The 21,552-nt window shown below is 43.0% G+C and overlaps 2 protein-coding genes across 2 annotated transcripts; one reads left to right on the top strand and one right to left on the bottom strand.

Annotated features, from left to right (window-relative positions):
- Positions 1-5,694: 5,694 nt before the first annotated feature.
- On the top strand, positions 5,695-7,194 carry LOC109154025. The gene has a single exon (XM_019301910.1). It carries the CDS (start codon positions 5,695-5,697, stop codon positions 7,192-7,194), a length of 1,500 nt encoding a protein of 499 aa, XP_019157455.1.
- An 11,513-nt stretch (positions 7,195-18,707) lies between these two features.
- Positions 18,708-19,288, bottom strand: LOC109154024 (peroxidase 3-like). The gene is made up of 2 exons (XM_019301909.1): positions 19,226-19,288; positions 18,708-19,130 (listed from the first exon to the last, which is right to left on the bottom strand). The coding sequence occupies exons 1-2, from the start codon at positions 19,286-19,288 to the stop codon at positions 18,708-18,710; spliced, it is 486 nt and encodes a 161-aa protein (XP_019157454.1).
- Positions 19,289-21,552: the final 2,264 nt, after the last annotated feature.

Here is a 21,552-nt window from a genome sequence, read left to right as displayed (position 1 = left end):
GAATTGGGTTGCCTAATTAGCGGGTTTGACTTGGTCTTGACCCATCAAAATTATATGTGGATTATATAATTTTGAGAAATTTGAATATTTGATATTATTTGGAAATTTAATGATGAAATCATGAACCTGGACGCAATGATGTCCCGATACATTCCTTAATTTAATTAAAGAAATTAAATTAAATAAGGAATTAAGAGTTGGTTGGAGATTTTCTCTCACCCTCACCACTATAAATAGTGGTTTCATTTTCAAAGAATGGGCTCTGGAAATCTGAATATCGAAGCTCTGCCGAAATCTCGCCAGGATATCATCTGGAACACGCCCGTAGTTGTACTGCGTATATCGCGCTGAGAAACACGCCACTTGAACACCGGAAGCCCTTCTTTGAAGATCAAGCTGCATATTAGCCCTTCATTGAAGAACAAGCTACATAACTCCGGAGGCCCTTCAACAAGGAACTACTCCAAGTTCGGCATACTCCCGAACTCCGCATACTTCCAGTTCGGCATACTCCCGAACTCGGCATACTTCCAGCTCGGCATACCCCCGAACTCGGCATACTTCCAGTTCGGCCATACTCTCGAATTCGGCATACTTCAAGTTCAGCATACTCTGGACTCGACACACTTCCAATTTGGCATATTCCAAATTTGGCACACATATAATAGGCATACTTCTAGTAGAGAATCAGAGGACTTCTCATATACAGAGATTGTACCCCTTCTTGATTGGTATATACTACTTGTAACCGATACTTTGAATTTTGAATATATACAATTCAAGTTTTTCGCGTTTACATATTTTGGCACGCCCAGTGGGACAGCACTGCCTCTCATCTCTCTACTACTATACCTCTACCTGCGCATCAAATGGCATCGAACAATCCCATGTTCAGGAGGACCTATGCCCAAGCTACCAAGTCCAAATCTACGCCTGTAGCTAGCCCTGGCACAACCCAGAAAACGCAAGGTCCGCTGACAAGGAACCGCGCAAAGGATTTGGGGGTCCAAGTGCCTGAACCTCAGTCCATGGCACGACGTGTGGTTCGAAGGCTCGACAAGGCCCCTGCTGCCTCAAAGGCAATTGCTTTTGCTGGAAGTCCACCCTCTCCCAAGGGAGCTACCGATGGTGGTAGTCCAACTTCTATGCAAGGGAACGCTAGTAGCGGGAGCACTTCCCCCGTAACTCCGCCACATTCATTATGGAAGGCTGCACCTGAGTGGTCGCATGTCTACAATGTCATGCCGGCCATGGCGGTAAACACAGAGTCTGTGGAGGAGCAATTAGCTAGAATTGCTAAGTCTCTAGAAGGAATGGCTGTCGCTCTCCAAAATCAAGAGAAACGGCTTAACACCCTCGATAATAGGGTAGGAAGCATCATGGAGGAGCAAGGAAGCCGTGCTCCAGGAAAGCAACCTGAAGGGCAAGAAGAGGTTGGTCAGCAATCACCACCACCTCATGTTAGCCATGTGGTAGGAGAAGCTGCTTCCCACTTACCTGCAACTGAGAAAACTATTCCAGTTACCGAAGGCATGATACCGGTGGATCAGTTGAAGGACTACATAATGGGGGCCATCAAAGGCAAGTTGGATGAAGGCCAACCTTCATATTCTTATGCTAAGCCCTAGACACAAAGAATTGAGGAGTTGAAAATGCCCTACGGCTATCAACCTCCTAAGTTCCAGCAATTCGATGGCAAGGGAAATCCCCGACAGCACATTGCCCACTTTGTGGAGACATGCAATGATGCAGGGACTTATGGCGATCTGTTGGTAAAGCAGTTTGTCCGTTCATTAAAGGGAACTGCGTTTGATTGGTACACTGACCTTGCGCCCGGCTGCATTGATAGCTGGCATGATATGGAACGTGAGTTCTTAACTCGTTTCTATAGCACAAGGAGAACAGTCAGCTTCTTGGAACTCACCACTACTCGCCAATAGAAGGGTGAACGCGCCGGTACCTACATCGAAAGGTGGAGGGAACTATGCTTGAATTGCAAAGAAAGAATATCCCAAAGTTCTGCAATTGAGATGTGCATCCAAGGCATGCACTTTGAACTCTCCTATATCCTACAAGGGATTAAGCCAAAGTCCTTCGAAGAGTTATCCAGTCGTGCTCACGACATGGAGTTGAGCATCGAAGCTAGCGGAGGGCTCAACATATTGAACTTGCCTAGCTCCTCCAATGCACCTGGAAAACAAGAAGTTAAAAAGTGGAACAAACCTTTTCCAAAGCAGGAAAAGAAAGAAGTGATGAATGTGAAGGCTACTCCTATGACAGTCTTCACTAAGGCAACTGAAAGGCCTAGGTCAAGATCATTTTCTGGCCCGTCAAGGGGTGGTAGAAGGCCAACAATTGAAGAAAGGCAGGAGAAGACTTATCCTTTCATGGATTCCGATGTATCTCCCATGTTTGATGAGCTACTCAAACTTAGGCTCATTGAGTTGCCTGAAATGAAACGTCCCGTTGAAGCTACAAGGGTGGATGACCCATATTACTGCAAGTACCACCGTCTTCTCGGTCACCCAATTGAGAAATGCTTTATCTTCAAAGACAAAGTAATGGCACTGGCCAGGGATGGAAAAATTGAGCTCGCTGATGCTAACGCGAGCTCAAATCAAATCTCGATTACACCCGGACGGTTCGCTCCGCTGTGTACTAAAAAGGAAGATGGGAAACAACGGAAGCGTCCACTCCCCTTCATTGTTAAGCATGCTGCTGGTCAAAGATCAAAACCACAGCAAAATGATAGCACATCTGAAGGAAAATGGGTGATAGTCACTCATAGAAAGAAGAAAGCTGAGCCTGGAGACATCCTAAGCACACAGCGAGAAGTTGGGTTGATAAAACCTCAACAAGTGGCAATGCCCGCAGACCAAAGACGAAGGGGGCAGGTCAAGCAACCACGAGCACTAGTTCCTTTGGCTCAATATATGCCAAAAGGATTTGATCTTCAAGGGGCCGGCACTGCTAGCTCCTACCTAAATACAAATGACAAGCCAGAAGATGGAGGTGAATGTTCATCTCCTAAACACATCAAGGATGAGGAAGTGTTAATGCATAAGGCTACTTCCTACTCCACGGAAATTACCTTCAAGGATGAAGACTTGTTACTTGGAGGCACGCCACACAATCGCCCACTATTTGTTGAAGGCTACACCCGTGGGCAAAAAACTCAAAAGAATTATGGTTGATCAAGGCTCAGCTGTCAACATCCTATCCCTCCGAGCTGTGAAGGACCTTGGTATATCTACAGATGAGCTTGCCCAAAGTCGTCTAATGATACAAGGCTTCAACCAGGGAGGGCAAAGAGCAATCGGCATCATCAGACTTGACTTAAGAATTGGAAGCCTAAGTTCAGGTGTCCTCTGCCATGTCATAGATGCAAGGACATCTTATAACTTGTTACTTGGAAGGCCGTGGATACATGAAAATGGGGTGGTACCCTCTTCTTGGCATCAATGCCTCATGTTTGAAAGGAACGGTGTAGTTGAAAAGGTTGTCGCCGATGAAAGCCCTTTCACGGAGGCTGAGTCTTACTTTGCAGACGCAAAGTTCTACATCAAAAGGCAAGTTATTGTTGAAGATATTGAGGAAAGCAATGACGATCCACCTTCCCAATCAAAGTCAAAGGGAAAACAAGTTGGAGAGGGAGATCAACACAACACAAAACTCATATTCCCGCTTGCAAGGATTGATACACTCAAATCAAATGCAGCAAAATCAACCGAAGAGAAATGTGGTGATAAAGTGGGCCAAATATTCCCCGCCAAACGTACCGAGGGTTTCGACCCTAACGCTTGTAAGCTTCTAGCCAAGGCTGGCTATAACCCCAACGAGCCACAGAAGTAGGGAAAGCTTATCCCAGAAGCCGGTGGTAAAGGCAAGGCAAGTCATCAAGAACCTCAAACGCGCAAAGGGTTGGGCTATGTCCCCCCTAAACCAGTGCGAATTCTCATAAACAGGGCTGCAAGTAATTGTATCTCCGCGGAGGGAAGCGAGTATGACCCAAAACTCACTCCTACCAGTGATAATGGGCAAGACAAAAAGAAGTCAGTCTTCGACCGAATTGGTAAGGCAGACTCTCGACGCTCAGTCTTTGATAGACTGGGGTCAAGTCCTAAAGCCCTAAAGAGAAAGTCAATGCATGATCGACTTGGGGCTGTCCAAGTTGTTAAAGACAGTGCCAATGTTCCTGCTGAAGTGGAGCCTCTCAAAAAGCTTAGAAGCATGATTCCTTCCCGGATGAGACGAGAAACATATATTCATGTTTCATGTGGTGAAGTGTTGAAAGTCCAACCGAAGACCATTGTACACACTCGTGTACATAAAGAAGAGAATGAGGAAAGCGTAGGCTCAAGTGATGATGTACCACCAACCACTCAGGAAGAGGTGACATCATCTTTCCATATCACTTTATGTGATGAAACCCCGATTGAGGGGGAAGATGCAGAAGATGCACCCCATGAGTTAGAAGAAGGGGTACGAGCCGCAGTGGATGAATTAAAAGAAGTCGATTTGGGAACTCCTGAAAATCCTCGTCCTATCTTCATTAGCGCACTCCTATCTGACGAAGATGAAGAAATCAATGTCACATTGCTGAAAGAATATATTGATGTCTTTGCATGGACATACAAGGAGATGCCAGGGTTAGACCCAAAGGTAGCTGTGCACCGCTTAGCAGTGAAGAAGGGGTGTCGTCCGGTTAAGCAAGCTCAACGACGCTTCCGCCCCGACCTCATTCCCTCGATTGAAACAGAAGTTAATAAGCTTATTGAAGCTGGCTTCATTCGTGAAGTGAAATATCCAACCTGGATATCCAGTATTGTGCCTATGCGCAAGAAGAATGGCCAGATCCGCGTCTGCGTAGATTTTCGGGACCTCAATGTGGCATGCCCGAAAGATGACTTCCCGCTTCCTATCACGGAGTTAATGATATATGCCGTGACTGGGCATGAGATCCTGTCATTCATGGATGGCTCCTCCGGTTACAATCAAATCCGCATGGCGCCGGAAGATGAAGACTTAACTGCATTCCGAACACCAAAAGGCATCTACTGCTATAAAGTAATGCCCTTTGGTTTGAAAAATGCAGGTGCTACATACCAAAGGGCTATGCAGACAATATTTGATGATATGCTCCATAAAATGGTCGAATGCTACGTAGACGACCTGGTTGTGAAGTCGAAATTGCGCACAAATCACTTGGTGCATTTAAGGAAAGTCTTCGACCGCCTACGAAAGTTTCAACTGAAAATGAACCCCCTGAAATGTGCTTTTGGGGTTGCTGCTGGAAAGTTCCTCGGGTTTACTGTTCGACACAGGGGCATCGAGATTGAACAAGCAAAGATTGACGTCATAATGAAGATGCCTGGGCCGAGAAACCTTCATGAGCTTAAAAGCTTACAAGGGAAGTTGGCTTACATCCGAAGGTTCATATCAAACCTAGCGGGAAGATGTCAACCATTTAGTCGGTTGATGAAAAAGGGCATCTCATTCATATGGGATGAGGCATGCAAGAACGCATTTGCGAGTATCATGTCATACTTGATGAAGCCGCCTGTGCTAACTGCTCCTGTTCATGGCCGCCTGCTGATGCTTTATATCTCCGCCCAAGACAGTTCTGTGGGAGCCTTGCTTGCTTAGGAAAATGACAAGGGGAAGGAGAATGCTCTCTATTATCTCAGCAGAATGATGACCCCGAACGAGTTAAAGTACTCCCCAATTGAAAAGCTATGTTTGGCACTTGTGTTCTCCATCAAAAAACTTAAGCACTACTTCGAGGCTCATACCATCCGGCTTGTTTCCAAAGCGAACCCGGTGAAATATGTTATGGTGAAGGTCGTTCTCTCCGACTGCCTCGCAAGGTGGTACTTATTGTTTCAACAGTTTGAAATTGTATATGTGCTGCAAAAGTCTGTCAAGGGGCAAGCCTTGGCCGATTTCCTAGCAGACCACCCAATACCTGCTGAGTGGGAGTTGTCTGATGATTTGCCTGATGAAGATGTGCTTGTCATTGAAATACTACCCCCATGGAAGATGTACATTGATGGAGCTTCACATAGAGAAGGAGCAGGTGCTGGAGTTGTCTTCGTCACTCCGGAAGGCGAGGTGTTGCCATATTCATTCACCTTGACCGAGCAATGTTCAAACAACGTTGCTGAGTATCAAGCATTGATACTTGGGCTCGAGATAGCGGCTGACATGAAGCAACTGAGAATTAACATTTATGGAGATTCAAAGTTGATCATAAACCAAGTGTTGGGTTTATATGAAGTGAAAAAGGCGGAGTTAGTCCCATATAACAACTATGCAAAGGTACTTATGCAATGGTTAGGGGACGTCACAATTGAACATGTACCGAGGAAAGAAAACAAGCAGGCTGACGCCTTAGCCACATTGGCTTCAACTATTACTCATCCTGCAGCCCGAGTGCGGGTATGTCAAAAGTGGGTAGTTCCACCAATCTTCAATGAAGACGGCTCAGTTGATGAAACTGTGGAACTCCCTACTGCCTCAGTTTATGATATAGGCAAAGACGACTGGAGGCAACCGTTAATTGACTATCTCACTGATGGAAAGTTACCTGAAGATCCCCGTAAAAGGATGGATATAAAGCGTCGAACTCCTCGCTTCATCTACTATAAAGAGACATTGTATCGTCGTTCCTTTGATGGAATATTTCTCCGATGTCTACGGGAAGAGGAAGCTTTACAAGCTATGCAAGAAACTCATTCTGGGGTTTGCGGTGCACATCAATCCGGTCCCAAGTTGCATTTCCACATTAAGCGAATGGGATATTATTGGCCTACAATGGTAAAGGATTGCATAGACTATGCTCGAAGGTGCCAAGCTTGTCAATATCATGCAAACTTTATCCATCAGCCACCAGAACCTCTACACCCAACAGTTGCATCTTGGCCATTTGATGCTTGGGGACTTGATGTGGTTGGCCCAATTACGCCTAAGTCATCTGCAGGGCACGCATATATACTAGCTGCCACCGACTACTTTTCAAAATGGGCTGAAGCCGTGGCATTGAAGGAGGTGAAGAAAGAAAATGTTGCAGACTTTCTCCGTGTACACATCGTCTATCGATTTGGTATCCCGCGATATATCTTAACAGATAATGGGAAGCCCTTTGACAATAAGTTGATGGACAAGATCTGCGAGCTTTTTGACTTTAAGCAGTGAAACTCATCAGCTTACTATGCAACTGCAAATGGGCTTGTTGAAGCTTTTAACAAAACCCTATGCAATTTGTTGAAGAAAGTGGTCTCAAAATTGAAAAGGGACTGGCATGACAGAATGGAAGAAGCTTTGTGGGCGTATAGAACCACATATCGCACACCTACTCAAAGCACTCCATATTCTTTGGTGTATGGTGTGGAAACGGTCTTGCCTCTAGAGCGTCAAATACCTTCCTTAAGGTTGGCTATACAGGAGGGTCTTACTGATGAAGGGAATGCTAAGTTACGCTTGGCTGAGTTGGAAGCCTTGGACGAAAAACGTCTGCAAGCGCAACAAAGCTTGGAGTGCTATCAAGCTCGTATGTCTAGAGCTTTTAACAAAAGGGTTAGGACCCGTTCCTTTCAAATTGGGGACAAAGTCCTAGCTGTTTGCAGGTCCATCATTGTCACGAGAAAAACTGGCCACAAGTTCACTTCAAGGTGGGATGTTCCCTACGTGATTTTAGAAGTTTACACCGGTGGGGCTTACAAGCTGATTAGTGAAGATGGTTTGAAGATCTGTCCAATTAATGGAAGGTTCCTAAAGCTTTACCACCCTTAAACTTGGTGGTCAACACAAGTCATGAAGATGTGATGAATGACTGATCCACCAAAAATGCAGTACGTGGTTAAACTGCTAATGCATCTCGCTTTGTCTATGGGTGGGCCCAAATCATAGACGCTCCTGGCCCGCATGAGTCTAAACTGTGAACGGCTCTACTTTATCAAAAAATTTATTTGAACTACGTTTGACTTGATCTCCTTTATAGGAGTACGTAGGCAGCTTAGAAATCAAATTATCTAAGTTCAGTCATAACAGAAACAAGTCCAATTCATGTTGCAAGAGTGGTTTATCAAGACAATCATTCAATGGGTCAAAGCAAATATGTACAAGTTATTGCTAAAAGACAATGAGAAGCACTCAATCAAGAGTTGAGGAAATAAACAACAACAGTCTTGCAACCAAAAAGAAAAACGACTAAAGGAAAAATAACATCAGTCGATGAAAAGCTTAAAGGTAAGCATGTCATGTTTACATGCCTCCAAGCTTCTCTTGGCCTCATTCAAGCTCTCCCCATCTTTTGGGAGTCAACAGAGTCAACCCTTAAATGAGAGAGACTTCTACCTTGGCATTTGAGACTGAATTCTCCTCAGAAGCGATAGAAGTGTCATAATCACAGCCATAGGGGCAAACCCTTCATGAAATCTTAAAGGAAAGAAGCTACATTTTTAAAGGAAATAAGCTAAAGGACAGTCATTGACACGAGTTGAAACTGCCTCATATCTTTTCGATACTCCTTGGCACGAGTCGAAACTGCCTCATATATTTTCGATACTCCTTGGCACGAGTCGAAACTGCCTCATATATTTTCGATACTCCTTGGCACGAGTCGAAACTGCCTCATATCTTTTCGATACTCCCTGGCATGAGTCGAAATTGCCTCATATCTTTCAAGACCCTCTGACACGAGTGAAAACTGCCTAATGGTGGCCTCCAAAAGGTCATGATACATACTGAATGCGGCCTCAGTCTGTTCCGAGTATCCCTGGATGAAATTGAATTCATTCTTAAAAGCGAGGGTGCTAATTACACGAAACTCCACCTTTAAGTATCCATCTCCCAAGTCGAGAACATGTCTAAATATTTCACATGGCGTAGGCTGAATTGCAAATCCCATATCTTTGAGAGCTAAGTTTCGGTATCAAAAATTTAGTTCTCTACTCAAAGGAGAAAGATTTGTTTGCAAGGAAAATTTTCGTATGCATCGTATGGTATGATTGAGTCCCATCTCCGCCATATATTATATATATAATATATTATATACGTATATATAATATATAAGTGGGAGCCGAAATATGGATTATGGATCATGCACTTAATCATATGGATCATAAACCAGTGGCCCACATGGGTTAAGTGTATTATATATACACAATAACACAAACAGTAGGGTGCATACATCACAAAGCAAACAAAGTGGAGTAATATATATATATATACATTCACACTACATGCAAAGCTAGCAGGCCACGTATATAATATGTATACATGCACAAGAAACAAGGATTATATATATTATATGCATATTAGGATTATATATATTATATGCATATATGTTGGCAAGCACGGAGGATATTCACAAATTGCATGCAAAGTGATAAAGCAGAAGCATTAAACATATATATACACGCACAAACAGCTGTGGCAATCACACGTTATACACTGACACACGAAGGAAAAAAAAAACCTCCCAGTCGACATGTGGAAAAGAGGGCGAAAGCACATGGCTTTGTCAGGTTGAAAATTTGAAAGCAGTCCAAGATTATAAATCGTGAAGGCCTGGAGCGTGTGTGTACCTGTTACCTTGGCCGTAGCATTGCCGACGGCAACTCGCCGGAGCACGGCGACTATCCAGTAGCTTTCCCCTCCAAATGGTGTCATTGTCGACAGCCATGTCTCCAAATGGTGTCATTGTCGACAGCCATGTCTCCAAATGGTGTCATTGTCAACAGCCATGTCTCCAAATGGTGTCATTGTCGACAGTCATGCCTCCAAATGGTGTCATTGTCGACAGCCATGCCTCCAAATGGTGTCATTTTCGACAACCATGCCTCCAAATGGTGTCATTGTCGACAGCCATGCCTCCAAATGGTGTCATTATCGACAACCATGCCTCCAAATGGCGTCATTGTCGACAGCCATTAGCATCCCCATCGATGACAGCAACGTGCCGGAGCACGCGCTTGGTGACATTTAGCCTTGTGACAGCGACAAAGGCGTGCCGGAGCAACATCCTGAGGCGACATCCTAGAAGTGGCCGATAGTGAGAATTTGACAATGGTGAAAAATAGGCCGAGAAAATTAATTCAAAGGTGTTTTCTGTCCAATGTCTCTCAGTTGTTGTTCTTCCCCATTCACGATGGGTGGCGGCGAGTCCAAGCATTGGCGTGAAAGCCGAAAGGAAAATCGATTCCAGGGAGTCTCATCCAATGCTCTCAAGTCTTGCTTTGTTTGATTTATCAAATCCCATGGTAAATGACATGCAAAATTAAGGACAGATACATGTATATAAATGGCGCAGAAATTAAAAGTTACCTGTGGTATCTCTCGGATAGTTGAAGGTTTGGCTGAAGAATGAAGATGCAGAAGGATGAATGCATATTTATAGTGTTGTTGGGTGATATGGTTTACGAATTATATGCGGTCTGTGGCTATCATTAAGCATTTTGCGTGTGCAGTTGGAATTGGAGTATTATCTCGAAGTGAATTTAGTTTGAAATAGAAATCCTGATCATATTTGAAAATGCAATGCATGTTATGGACACCTCCACGTGAACTTTGACTTTGGTTTTGCTGGTTTAATGGGATTTTACATGGGAAAGGTGAATATTGGGAGGCCCATCATTTTTAATTAGAGTTTTTTTCGTATTTCATACGGGAGCCCAAATGGACAAGGCAAAAAAAGATATAGTGCATCGGTGTCCTAGTATCATTATTTACAAGGTTTCGAGACTTCCTTCTCCCTACGTTTAATTAAGGCGCGCCAAGCAAGTCTCGAAGGGGCAATTTGTAAGCATTAAAATTTTGAATGGACCGATTTGCATGTTACTCGGTAGTGGAGGATAATTGATCATTAAATTAATTACTTTAATTAGGCTAATTGGACTAATATTATTTAATTGGGTTAATTAAATGGCTCAATAAATAATTAATTGGTTTAATTACTTAATTAAATGTAATTGAATATTGAATTGTTCGGCCCAAGTTGGTGGAATATTTAAGTGAGTTGGACCAGGCTGCTTGATGAATTGGGTTGCCTAATTAGTGGGTTTGACTTGGTCTTGACCCATCAAAATTATATGTGGATTATATAATTTTGAGAAATTTGAATATTTGATATTATTTGGAAATTTAATGAAATCATGAACCTGGACGCAATGATGTCCCGATACATTCCTTAATTTAATTAAAGAAATTAAATTAAATAAGGAATTAAGAGTTGGTTGGAGATTTTCTCTTACCCTCACCACTATAAATAGTAGTTTCATTTTCAAAGAATGGGCACTGGAAATCTGAATACCGAAGCTCTGCCGAAATCTCGCCAGGATATCATCTGGAACACGCCCGTAGTTGTACTGCGTATATCGCGCTGAGGAACACGCCACTTGAACACCGGAAGCCCTTCTTTGAAGATCAAGCTGCATATTAGCCCTTCATTGAAGAACAAGCTACATAACTCCGGAGGCCCTTCAGCAAGGAACTACTCCAAGTTCGGCATACTTCCGAACTCGGCATACTCCCGAACTCCGCATACTTCCAGTTCGGCATACTCCCGAACTCCGCATACTTCCAGCTCGGCATACCCCCGAACTCGGCATACTTCCAGTTCGGCCATACTCCCGAACTCAGCATACTTCAAGTTCAGCATACTCTGGACTCGGCACACTTCCAATTTGGCATATTCCAAATTTGGCACACATCTAATAGGCATACTTCTAGTAGAGAATCATAGGACTTCTCATATACAGAGATTGTACCCCTTCTTGATTGGTACATACTACTTGTAACCGATACTTTGAATTTTGAATATATACAATTCAAGTTTTTCGCGTTTACAGACACTTAAGCCTCTTAGGAATCATCATGTAAACATTCTGAAAATATTATTCAGATATCACAATAAAATGATCCTGAAAGTAAAAGCCCCTTCATGAAGATAATGGCAATCATGTTGATCCAAACCTTTATTGAAAATCAGGTCATTTGAACACGGAGGCCCTTTAATGAAGAACAAACATATAAGATCTTCTTTAATTTGAAGATCAAGCCACTTGGCATGAATAAAAAAGGTCTCATATTCTTCAAAGCTCTGTGCACGAGTTGAAACGGCCCCATATCCTTCAAGATACTTCTTGGCACGAGTTAAAACAACCTCATATCTTTAATTGTAGTGTCGTGATTTCCTTTCACTACATATTTTCGAGTGGTATATGCTCTCAAGTGGCGTACAGACAACAGACAAGTCTTGAGGGGGCATTTGTTGACACTGAAATTTTGTTAAGGATAAAAATATTTTTAATATTAAAATATTTGAATATATTTTGAATAATATTGATATTATCTAATTTGTTTAGTTAGATAATATCAAAAGAGTTTGAACTTATCAAAACTCTTCTTATCCTAACTATAAAATAGAAGATCTCATTCATCCTAAAAATCGTCATGTAAACATCCTAAAAATATTATTCAGAGATCACAATAAAATGATCTTGAAAGTAAAAGCCCCTCCATGAAGATCATATCAATCATGTTGATCCAAACCTCTATTGAAGATCAAGTCATTTGAACCCGGAGGCTCTTCAATAAAGAACAAACATATAAGCTCTTCTTTGAAGATAAAACGACTTGAATTCCGATGGCCCTTCAATAGAGTATTCAAGGCATCCAAGTGAAGAATGAAAGGACTACTTGTAACCAAAATTTTGAATTTCAATATATATAAATCAATTTTCTTTGTTCGCAATAAGTAAAAGGTCAGAGAACTCTTCTAATTTTTAAAAAGTAAAAAGGAACAAAAATTTTTAAGTCTAATTTTTTTATTTGATGAACAATTTGCTATCTTTGACAGGAAATTTAAGCAATTCATGAGGAAGAACAGCATTCAAGCAACACCATCCACACCATCTTCATCAAACCGCAGACACTCCGAGAGTTTAAGTGTCTCGAAGAGTAAAGACTCTGAGGAGTTACAAGTCTTGTGTTATAATTGCCGGAAGCTAGGACACTACAAAGTAGACTCTCGAGTCGCACAAGTCATCTGGACCCGCGACAACGAACCATGGCCGGACCAAAAGGGGCAAAAGTTTATTCTGCCCGAGCCATATACCACGCAGGACTAGGCGACAAGGCTTGCAAGCCCCGCCTCAAGCCGTGCGCGGTATTGGGCATGAATGGCAGGGCACAAGGCCCTTCCTTGACGCCCTGTCATAGTACTCACGAGACTTCCCCGCATACCTGGGAGGTATGCGGGCTAGTCCCACTAGAACAAAAGGGGACGGTGAGGTAGTAGCTTAACCTCCTTTGTTTTCTCTCGACAACAAACACACTGCACCAAATCATCAACAATGCATTCCAATCACACCAATGTCATAATCCCACAAATAAAACACTATCATAGTATCAATATGTTGCTAGATGGTCCCACCAATGTGGGTAGGGTGGTGACCAAAAGCATAACAATTAAGCTTGGAAGATGAAGTGAAAGGTTTTTTGATTAATGGCTTCATTCATGTCCACTTAATGGGAGATTAAAGTGGGCAAATGAAAAGACAAAAGAGTTGGCTTTGTAAAGCCTATATAAAGGCCATGGATTTGGCTACCTTGGATATGAGAGAGTTCAAGAAGAAGAAAAAGAGAGGAGAGAAAATTTGTGTGAGATATACAAGTGTGAGAAAATTACCTGAGAAGAAGTTGGTGGATTTCGTAGAAATTCTTGTGCCTCGGGGTATGTTATTTTCTCTTGTATTGTGTTGCCTCTAATCGTTGAATTAGAGAAGTCTCATCTGTTGTACCCATTATCTATACAGTGGAAGGTTTACTGGCTTGTGCCCGTGGTTTTTTACTCCGTGCCTTGAGGATGTTTTTCCACGTTAAAATTCTTGGTGTTCTTTTAATGTTGTTTATTTATTTTATTGTGCTAATTATATATTCTTGCGAGCTTTCTTCCCAACACAATATACACCACATTCATTACCTACAAACACATAATCCACCAACATCATCATACAAAACGCATAATATCAACACTTACGGTAAAAATAGGAGTTTGGGTTTCCATGGGTTATACCTCAAACTTCTAGCCTCTACCTCAAGATTCATCCATCTCTATCCTCAAGCTATGTCTTCTCCTTTCCCATTTTATAAGGTTCCAAACCAAACAACATAAACATACACACACACATGCCTTCACTGTGAGAAAGTAGGGAGAAGAGAAAGAGAATGAAAGGAAGATTTGTAATGGAAATGAAAGATGGAAGATGATGGTCTTACAACTCTTGAAGCTCTTGGATGGTGAGGCCTTTCTCTGCAAATGCTGAAGAAGAGAGGTGCAAGGGAGGGATCAAGGTTCTCAATGGAATAATGACATTTAAATAGGCATAAAACCCTAGGCTGATGAGTGCCACACGGCTAGGAGAGGGCTAATGGGTCATTTCACAGATTAAATCTCGTGTTATAATTTTGGGTACAAAACTGGATCAAGTTTGGGTTAAATATAATATATAAAATCATAAATTAGGCTAGGTATATTTTAAAATCACTTTTGGGTTAAAAAACAATTCTATCAGATTCACAAATTCCCCTCAGGTTCCTCTCAGATAGACTTTTAAGTCAAAATTTTGACAAATAAATACATCCCTTAAATAGGGCTTTTAAAACCATATATAAATATATAAATAGTTTGCATAAAATTATTTTGGAATAAAGAGTTTAAAATATTTTATTCTAACACCCATTTAGAAAAATATCGTAGGAATAAAAATAATTTCATTTTGAAATTTGATAAAATAGGAGTTTTGGAGGAAAAATATTTTGGGGTCTCACACATAGCGTCCCTCTGGAAGGCCTTCGACTACTGGTAGGTAGACAAGGCAGTCTCCCGGGCGGTAGTTAGCTTCGCTACCAGCTGCTCAACCCATGCCCGTTTAGCCTCTAGAGTAGATGTCGCCTCCCCGATCCTCAGATTTATCTCATCCAGATACTTGGCGTTGTCAGCTCGGGCAGCATGGAGAACATCCAACTCGAACATAATCACCTTCTACCGCCGGCAAAGGGAAAGCTGGTACATCAGGGCCTGAAAGAAAAAAAAAAAAAGAAAATAAAAACCGATTAGAGCTCTAGTAAATGTTGGGCAGACAGTCAAGAGTAAAGCTACTCAGAAGCATACCTGGTACATCCGGAAGGAAGTGCATTCTAGAAACTTGTCAACATCAGGGCCTCAACGGACTCTAAGTCCCTTAGGAAGACCACTTTGTCTAGTCATTCCGTCACTGGGAACTTACCCTTATGGATAACCTCTATGGGTTTAGCTATAGGCTAACCACAATACACTTGCAGCTGGGGTTTTGATGGAGGTGTCATCACGGCGTTTAGTACCTGACTAGTGGGTGGTGGTGTGGTCGGCTAACTCCTTCTGCCTGGTTTCTGCGGCGGCTCGGGCTATCGCGATTGGCGACCCATAGATTACCAGTTGGACAAAGCTAAAAACAGTTGGTGGGGAGGGGGGTAGGTAAAATGAGTCGATAACTTTTCCCTTGTTTTTGTCACTTAGGCTGGCCCTAGTGTGAGCGCAGTGGAATGCTCGGCGATCGCCCATTTCCTTTGTATCTTGGTCATCGTCGGAAGTCAGGTCGACAGGCTCAATGGTCGGAGCTCAGGAGTGGTGTGCAACCAGGTCACCCTAGTCACTTTCTTCCTAATCCTCGCCCGACTCCTTGGAGGACGGCTCGGGGTCGTTGCTCCCTATAACACGGATAAAACCCATTAAATACACAAATTATTAGTAGCCAGTCAGGATGGAAGGCATATATTAGACCTGTCAAGGTTGTGCCAAACAACAAGATACCAGCCTTCTGCATGCAAGCAGTCGGGATCATCACCAAACATAGATGGGGTCACCCTGAAGAATTGTCTTAACTAACTCCGCGACCATCTCGCTGCATTGTGGCCTTTGATGCAGTCGGAAGTACGATAACCACTATGTAGTAAGGAAGTCAAAATTCGCGTGTGGCGCGGACTGGTGGATGAAGAAAAAGTCATCCTTCCAGCCTTTGTGGGAGAACTCCAGCTTGTCCAAGAATCGGTGCCCATCTCTCTGGCGTATTTGCACGTAGCTATGGGCAATAACGCCGACTGTCAATAGCTAGAAGAGTTGGTGGAAGAAGGAAATAATGGACTCTTTCTCGAGGTTGTAGAGGTATGTGAGGAAACTGACGAGGATGCGGGAGGAGTTGGGGACTAGCTGGCCGGGTACGAGGCCATAGTAGCGAAGGATTAGAGAAATAAGAGGGTGGAGAGGCACTCGGAAACCACAACGAATCGAACGATAGTGAATGCCTAAAAAACCGCCCGCTGGAGGGTTGGTTATCAATACTATAGGGGAGGAAGGCTGCCAGATGATGACACATGGCAGGCATACAATGGCTGGCAGGCGGACGTGATGGCTGACGCGACAGTTACTTAGGGTTAGAGAATGTGAAAAGTTTTAAATTTTAACTAGCGGGAAACGAAGAGGCGTATTGAATATGCCTGATTTAATAGCGGTATCCTCGTGAAACTAGTCAAGAATCCAGCTAGTCGGGAAGAGTAAGTACTGGTCGCGACTGGGAAGATGGCCCAACCAGCAATGGACATGTTTCTTAGCTACACAATAAGATTGACATATGCTTGGAAATTCTAGTCTGCAAGTTAGCACTCAGGCTACTGGGTTCCTCATCCCATGAAAGCTTACTTTCCTGAGTCATTGCCTCGCTGAACCTCATAAAAGTGAGAGACTAGTGATGGATACCCCGAGTAGGGTACCTAGTCAGGAATATGTTCCAGCGCCCGGAGTCTGTAGAATGACCGCATTATCTAAAAAGCTAGAAAGCTTAGTGGCTAGACCCCTTGCCGGGAGGCTGGATATGTGTGGGCCAGGCTTCCTGCCTCGCGAATGTGGTCGGGCTGGTATGCATGACCTGGAGTCATGTTGGAGGCGATGGAAGGAGATTTTCAAGAGATTCCCTTTAGATTCTGGGCGAGGCTTCCCTTTTCAGCATTAGAAAAGTGGCGTGGCAGTTTAGGAAGCTTTCATAAGATCAAGTTTGTTAAGTCTTCTTCTTTCCTTTCCAAGACATGTAAATCCTGTATAAATACCCGTGGGCATATTAAAAAGGGTTCTTGATTCAATCCTCTTTCGATTACTTTGCCAATTTACTTTTCTTTTTCTCTTTTAAAAATTGTTTTGTGGTTGTGTTGGCCCGCCGTTCAGCTATCCCATGACCGCAAAACCAACATGGGTCATAAAGGACCCCTTTTAGGTTACAGTTAAATAAATAAGATAGTTTAAGACAACTCAAACCGAAAGTATTTGCCCAATTGACTAATCCAAGATATTTGTCATGTCAACATTCCATAATAAATTACACAGAACAAAGTAAAGAATGGAGAAAACACATAAGATTGTCCAAGATTCTTGATGTCTAAACTTTGAAAATCCCCTCAATATTTATAGGTACGGAAAAGTCTTGTCCTACGAGAAATGAGTGGATATCGCATCATGGAGAAAATTGACCCCAGGGTATGTAATTATACAGGTCAATAATCTCCCATAAGAAAAATATGAATGGTAAAAGGGTGATTGCAGGGAATCAATAAGAAATAAATAGGCAGGACACAAGATATTTAACATGGAAATCAATACAATGAAAACCACGAGCCTTTTTGGGCTAAGCCAAGACGAAATCCACTAAGTTGTAGGTGTAGTACATGTAAATAGGTGGTCATGGCCATGAAATATAAGGAAGAAGAAAGAATATATATGTAGAAGAGAATTTGTTATATTTGAGACTGACGTGAATCCCCTTTTCTGTTGCCCGGAGCCTTTATATAATATTATTTGTGTAGTTGCAACCTCCCCTAATATTAAGGCCACGTAATATTCCTATTTTCTTGGCCTCTATTTTCTTGGACTGACTCTTTCTTCTTTGACTGCATCTTCCATCATAAATAATAATAACAATAATATAGGAAATTATATTATTCCATCATGAGTCGCCCACTTTCTTAACCACAAGTGTTTGTGGCATAAGAAAGTATTACACCGATACACGTTGAACCAAACCATATATAACATTTGGAGTGTGACGAGTGTAGTCTGCACTACATGTTTGTGCATGAGGCATCAAAGTTGTGACCTTCCTCGCTCGGAGCATTGAGATCATATGAAAGTTACAATTAGGTGCGCGGAGCACCCATGAGTCACGGTTAGGTGCACGGAGCACCCATGAGTCACGATTTGGTGGACGGAGCACCCATGAGTCACGGTTAGGTGGACGGAGCACCCATTAGTTCACAAAAGTTGTTCCCTGCATGCTAAATAACACATGATTAGTGGGTCATGCCACTAGTATTGATTTAAATATAAAATTAAAATTGAAGATAGATTCAGATATCTCTATCTTCTTTTAATTTATTGTGACCAACACCAAATTTATTCGATGAAACGATAGTTGTAAGAGGTAGCGCGGAGCTTACCCTATAATTTAGGTGGCAGCGCAGGGCTTGCCTTGCAGTACAATTGGTAGCACAAAGCGTACCATATTATATTATGTGAGTGGCAGCACAGAGCTTGCCAAATTATGTTGTTGTTCGAATAAATTAGCGGTTGGCCACATCAAATTAAATAATAGTAATAATCATAACAATAATAATAATAACACTTATCTTTTAGCATTGATAAAATTGGGATTGTGTTCATCACGTTCAGGCAATGAGTTCCCATGCATGACGACCTTCACCGTGACGTCGACTTCCTTGGCTTTAGCCGGATCGTTTAGCCAGTACCGGAAATTGGAACAGTGGGCGACGCTGATGGAAAGCGCGCCCAACAGCACCACCAGGTCCTCCACATCTAGCCTTTTGCCTTGAAAGCTCCGCCATCTAAATATTTGATCCACCGTGTTGTCCGGCGATGCAAGATGTTTTCCCACGTCGGCTTCCCGGGAGACGTTCTCGTCGCTCCTCCAGCCGGGAACGTCGAACTGTGGCACTCCGGATAATACAAGCACATCCCTTGGCGAGAACGTTAGGATATCGGCGCAGGACACCACTCCCGGGCAGCTCTGCTCCAACTCCTCCTTAGTCTGGTCGATGAGATCGAACCCTTGCACGGTTTTTCCGTTTGCCGGCGCTTACTTATCCCCCGGCCTCCTTCCAGTCTCCGTCCGGCCAGCAATACTGATCCATCACATCTAGTGACGAAGCAGTCGTGTCTTTGGAGGCGGACTATGGTGGCGGCCATGTCGAGGTCGTCGTGGAAAGCTTGAAAATCTAAATTAACAAATCCTTTCAGGCAGGTGGATGTGAGCTTCGAATTGGTGTTTATGAATCCTTTGACACGATATGTATATATTTGAAGAGTGATCAGTCTGGTAGTGATCTTGAAAATTTTTCAAGGATTTCAACTTCCAACAAACACAGAGAGATGGGAGGATAAAATGTATCTTGAGAAACTTGTATTATTCGCATGAATACTGGAGATAACGTACTGGATGTAGTATGATTGAAATGAAGTTTGCATACACAGGAAAAAGATGAATAATTTAAAGATGAATGTTATAAAAATCGAATGGTATATTTCATTGTTGTGGAAAATGGAGAGCAAATTAAACTTGAGTGTTTCGTCAGCTAGGGAAAGATAGGAGAGAGAGCACGCTTAAGCTTGTACAGTCGCTCTCGACAAGAGCACCATTGATGAAGAAAATTGACCCCGGGGTATGTAATTATACAGGTCAATAATCTCCCATAAGAAAAATATGAATGGTAAAAGGGTGATTGCAAGGAATCAATAAATAAGAAATAAATAGGCAGGACACAAGATATTTAACGTGGAAACCAATACGGTGAAAACCACGAGCCTTTTTGGGCTAAGCCAAGCCGAAATCCACTAAGTTGTAAGTGTAGTACATGTACATAGGTGGTCATGGTCATGAAATATATGGAAGAAGAAAGAATATATATATATAGAAGAGATTGTGTTATATTTGAGACTGGTGTGAATCCCCTTTTCTGTAGCCCGAAGCCTTTATATAATATTACTTGTGTAGTTGCAACCTACCCTAATATTAAAGCCACGTAATATTTCTATTTTCTTGGCCTCTATTTTCTTGGTCTGACTACATCTTCCCTCATAAATAATAATAACAATAATATAGCAAATTATATTATTTCATCATCGCATGTCAATAAACCACCACCACACACTTCGAAGACGCCAAGAAAGGCGGAGGGGGCCTACTTCCCCTTCCCTTCACCACCGGCCACCCCATCCCCCACCCCTTCGCCACACAACACACACCACCCATGCCCCTTGCCCCGTACGCCGTACACCCCCACCCCACCTACTCACACTCCCTTCCCGCACTTTCAATCTCCCAGCTCTTAAGTCAACTCGCATTTTGATCCATTATATTTTATTACCTTCTCAAATTAACCCCAAATCCCCAACACCCAACACAACTGTACTCCACTTTTCTGACAATTTATATTATGGACAACGGTCCACATAGCATTGTGGACTCTGTATCAAAACGACATCGTTTTTGATATTTAAGTTTTAACAAATTCTGTAGTTTCTCGTTTATCATGTTTTAACACAAATTTTAATTTATTCTAGGTACATAATCAATAATCTTAAGGTACAGAATCTCATAACACGAGACACAAAAACTCACAACACAAGACACATATACATGTTGGTAGGGAATATCCCGACCGACATAATTTTACCCCGGTTGGTGTGCCTTTGTTTTTGTCTTCTTGTCTTTGCAGGTAACAGGTCGGGCTTCTTGTGAAGAACCCGGTCGGACCCCAACCGGGAGTTGCCCGAGCGGAAGTGTCGACCACCGAGTGGTAGCCCTTTGGCGAGAGAACTGACAAGAGACACGTGGCGGCTCCACACGTTGACAGGCAGGGCACCCGGGACGGTGACACGTGGTGGCTACGTGGGAAGCATGCCGAACGGCCGGATTTGTGTCTCCGGCGCCGCGGCTATAAATACCCGCGATAGCTACAGTGTGAGGGACTTTTGGACGATCGATAGGTTGTTGTTAGAGAATCCCGACCGCAGTCAGTCGGCACTCAGAGCAACCAAGTAGATTGTACTTAGGGCCTTCACCGTGATCAATAAAAGACATTTATTTGCTTTAATTGGTCTCGTATTTATTTAATTACTGCGTACGTGGCAATTAGCAGTATCATTTTGGCGCCCTCTGTGGGGACCCGTACAAGAAAACCATTGTCTTGACGAGCACCCGATCACTCACCAACCATGTACTCGTGGGCACAGAATCTCTTTGCCGACGATCAGGCGGATGCAGCGAGCTCATCCGACCACCAGGCAACACAACAACAAGGTCAGACGATGGACCTCAATCTCAATCTCTCACCACCACATCCATCCAACACATACCCGGCCGCCCAACAGCCGGTGAACAACATTCAACCGGGGTACCCAACACCGGGTCAGCAATATCCACAACAGCCGATGATGTATCTTGGCCAGTA

The sequence above is a fragment of the Ipomoea nil genome, unplaced genomic scaffold, assembly GCF_001879475.1.
Source record: "Ipomoea nil cultivar Tokyo-kokei standard unplaced genomic scaffold, Asagao_1.1 scaffold2580, whole genome shotgun sequence".
NCBI lineage: Eukaryota > Viridiplantae > Streptophyta > Magnoliopsida > Solanales > Convolvulaceae > Ipomoea > Ipomoea nil.
This window is presented reverse-complemented; position numbering and strand designations above follow the sequence as displayed.

What these genes read in the sequence shown, in the direction of transcription:
- LOC109154025 (XM_019301910.1), top strand. Translation starts at nt 5,695, where the DNA reads ATGACCCCGAACGAGTTAAAGTACTCCCCAATTGAAAAGCTATGTTTG.
- LOC109154024 (XM_019301909.1), bottom strand. Translation starts at nt 19,288, where the DNA reads ATGGCCGCCACCATAGTCCGCCTCCAAAGACACGACTGCTTCGTCACT. An exon ending in TCACTAGATGTGATGGATCA is followed by an intron (nt 19,131 to 19,225) that starts GTATTGCTGGCC and finishes CTCATCGACCAG; the next exon opens with ACTAAGGAGGAGTTGGAGCA.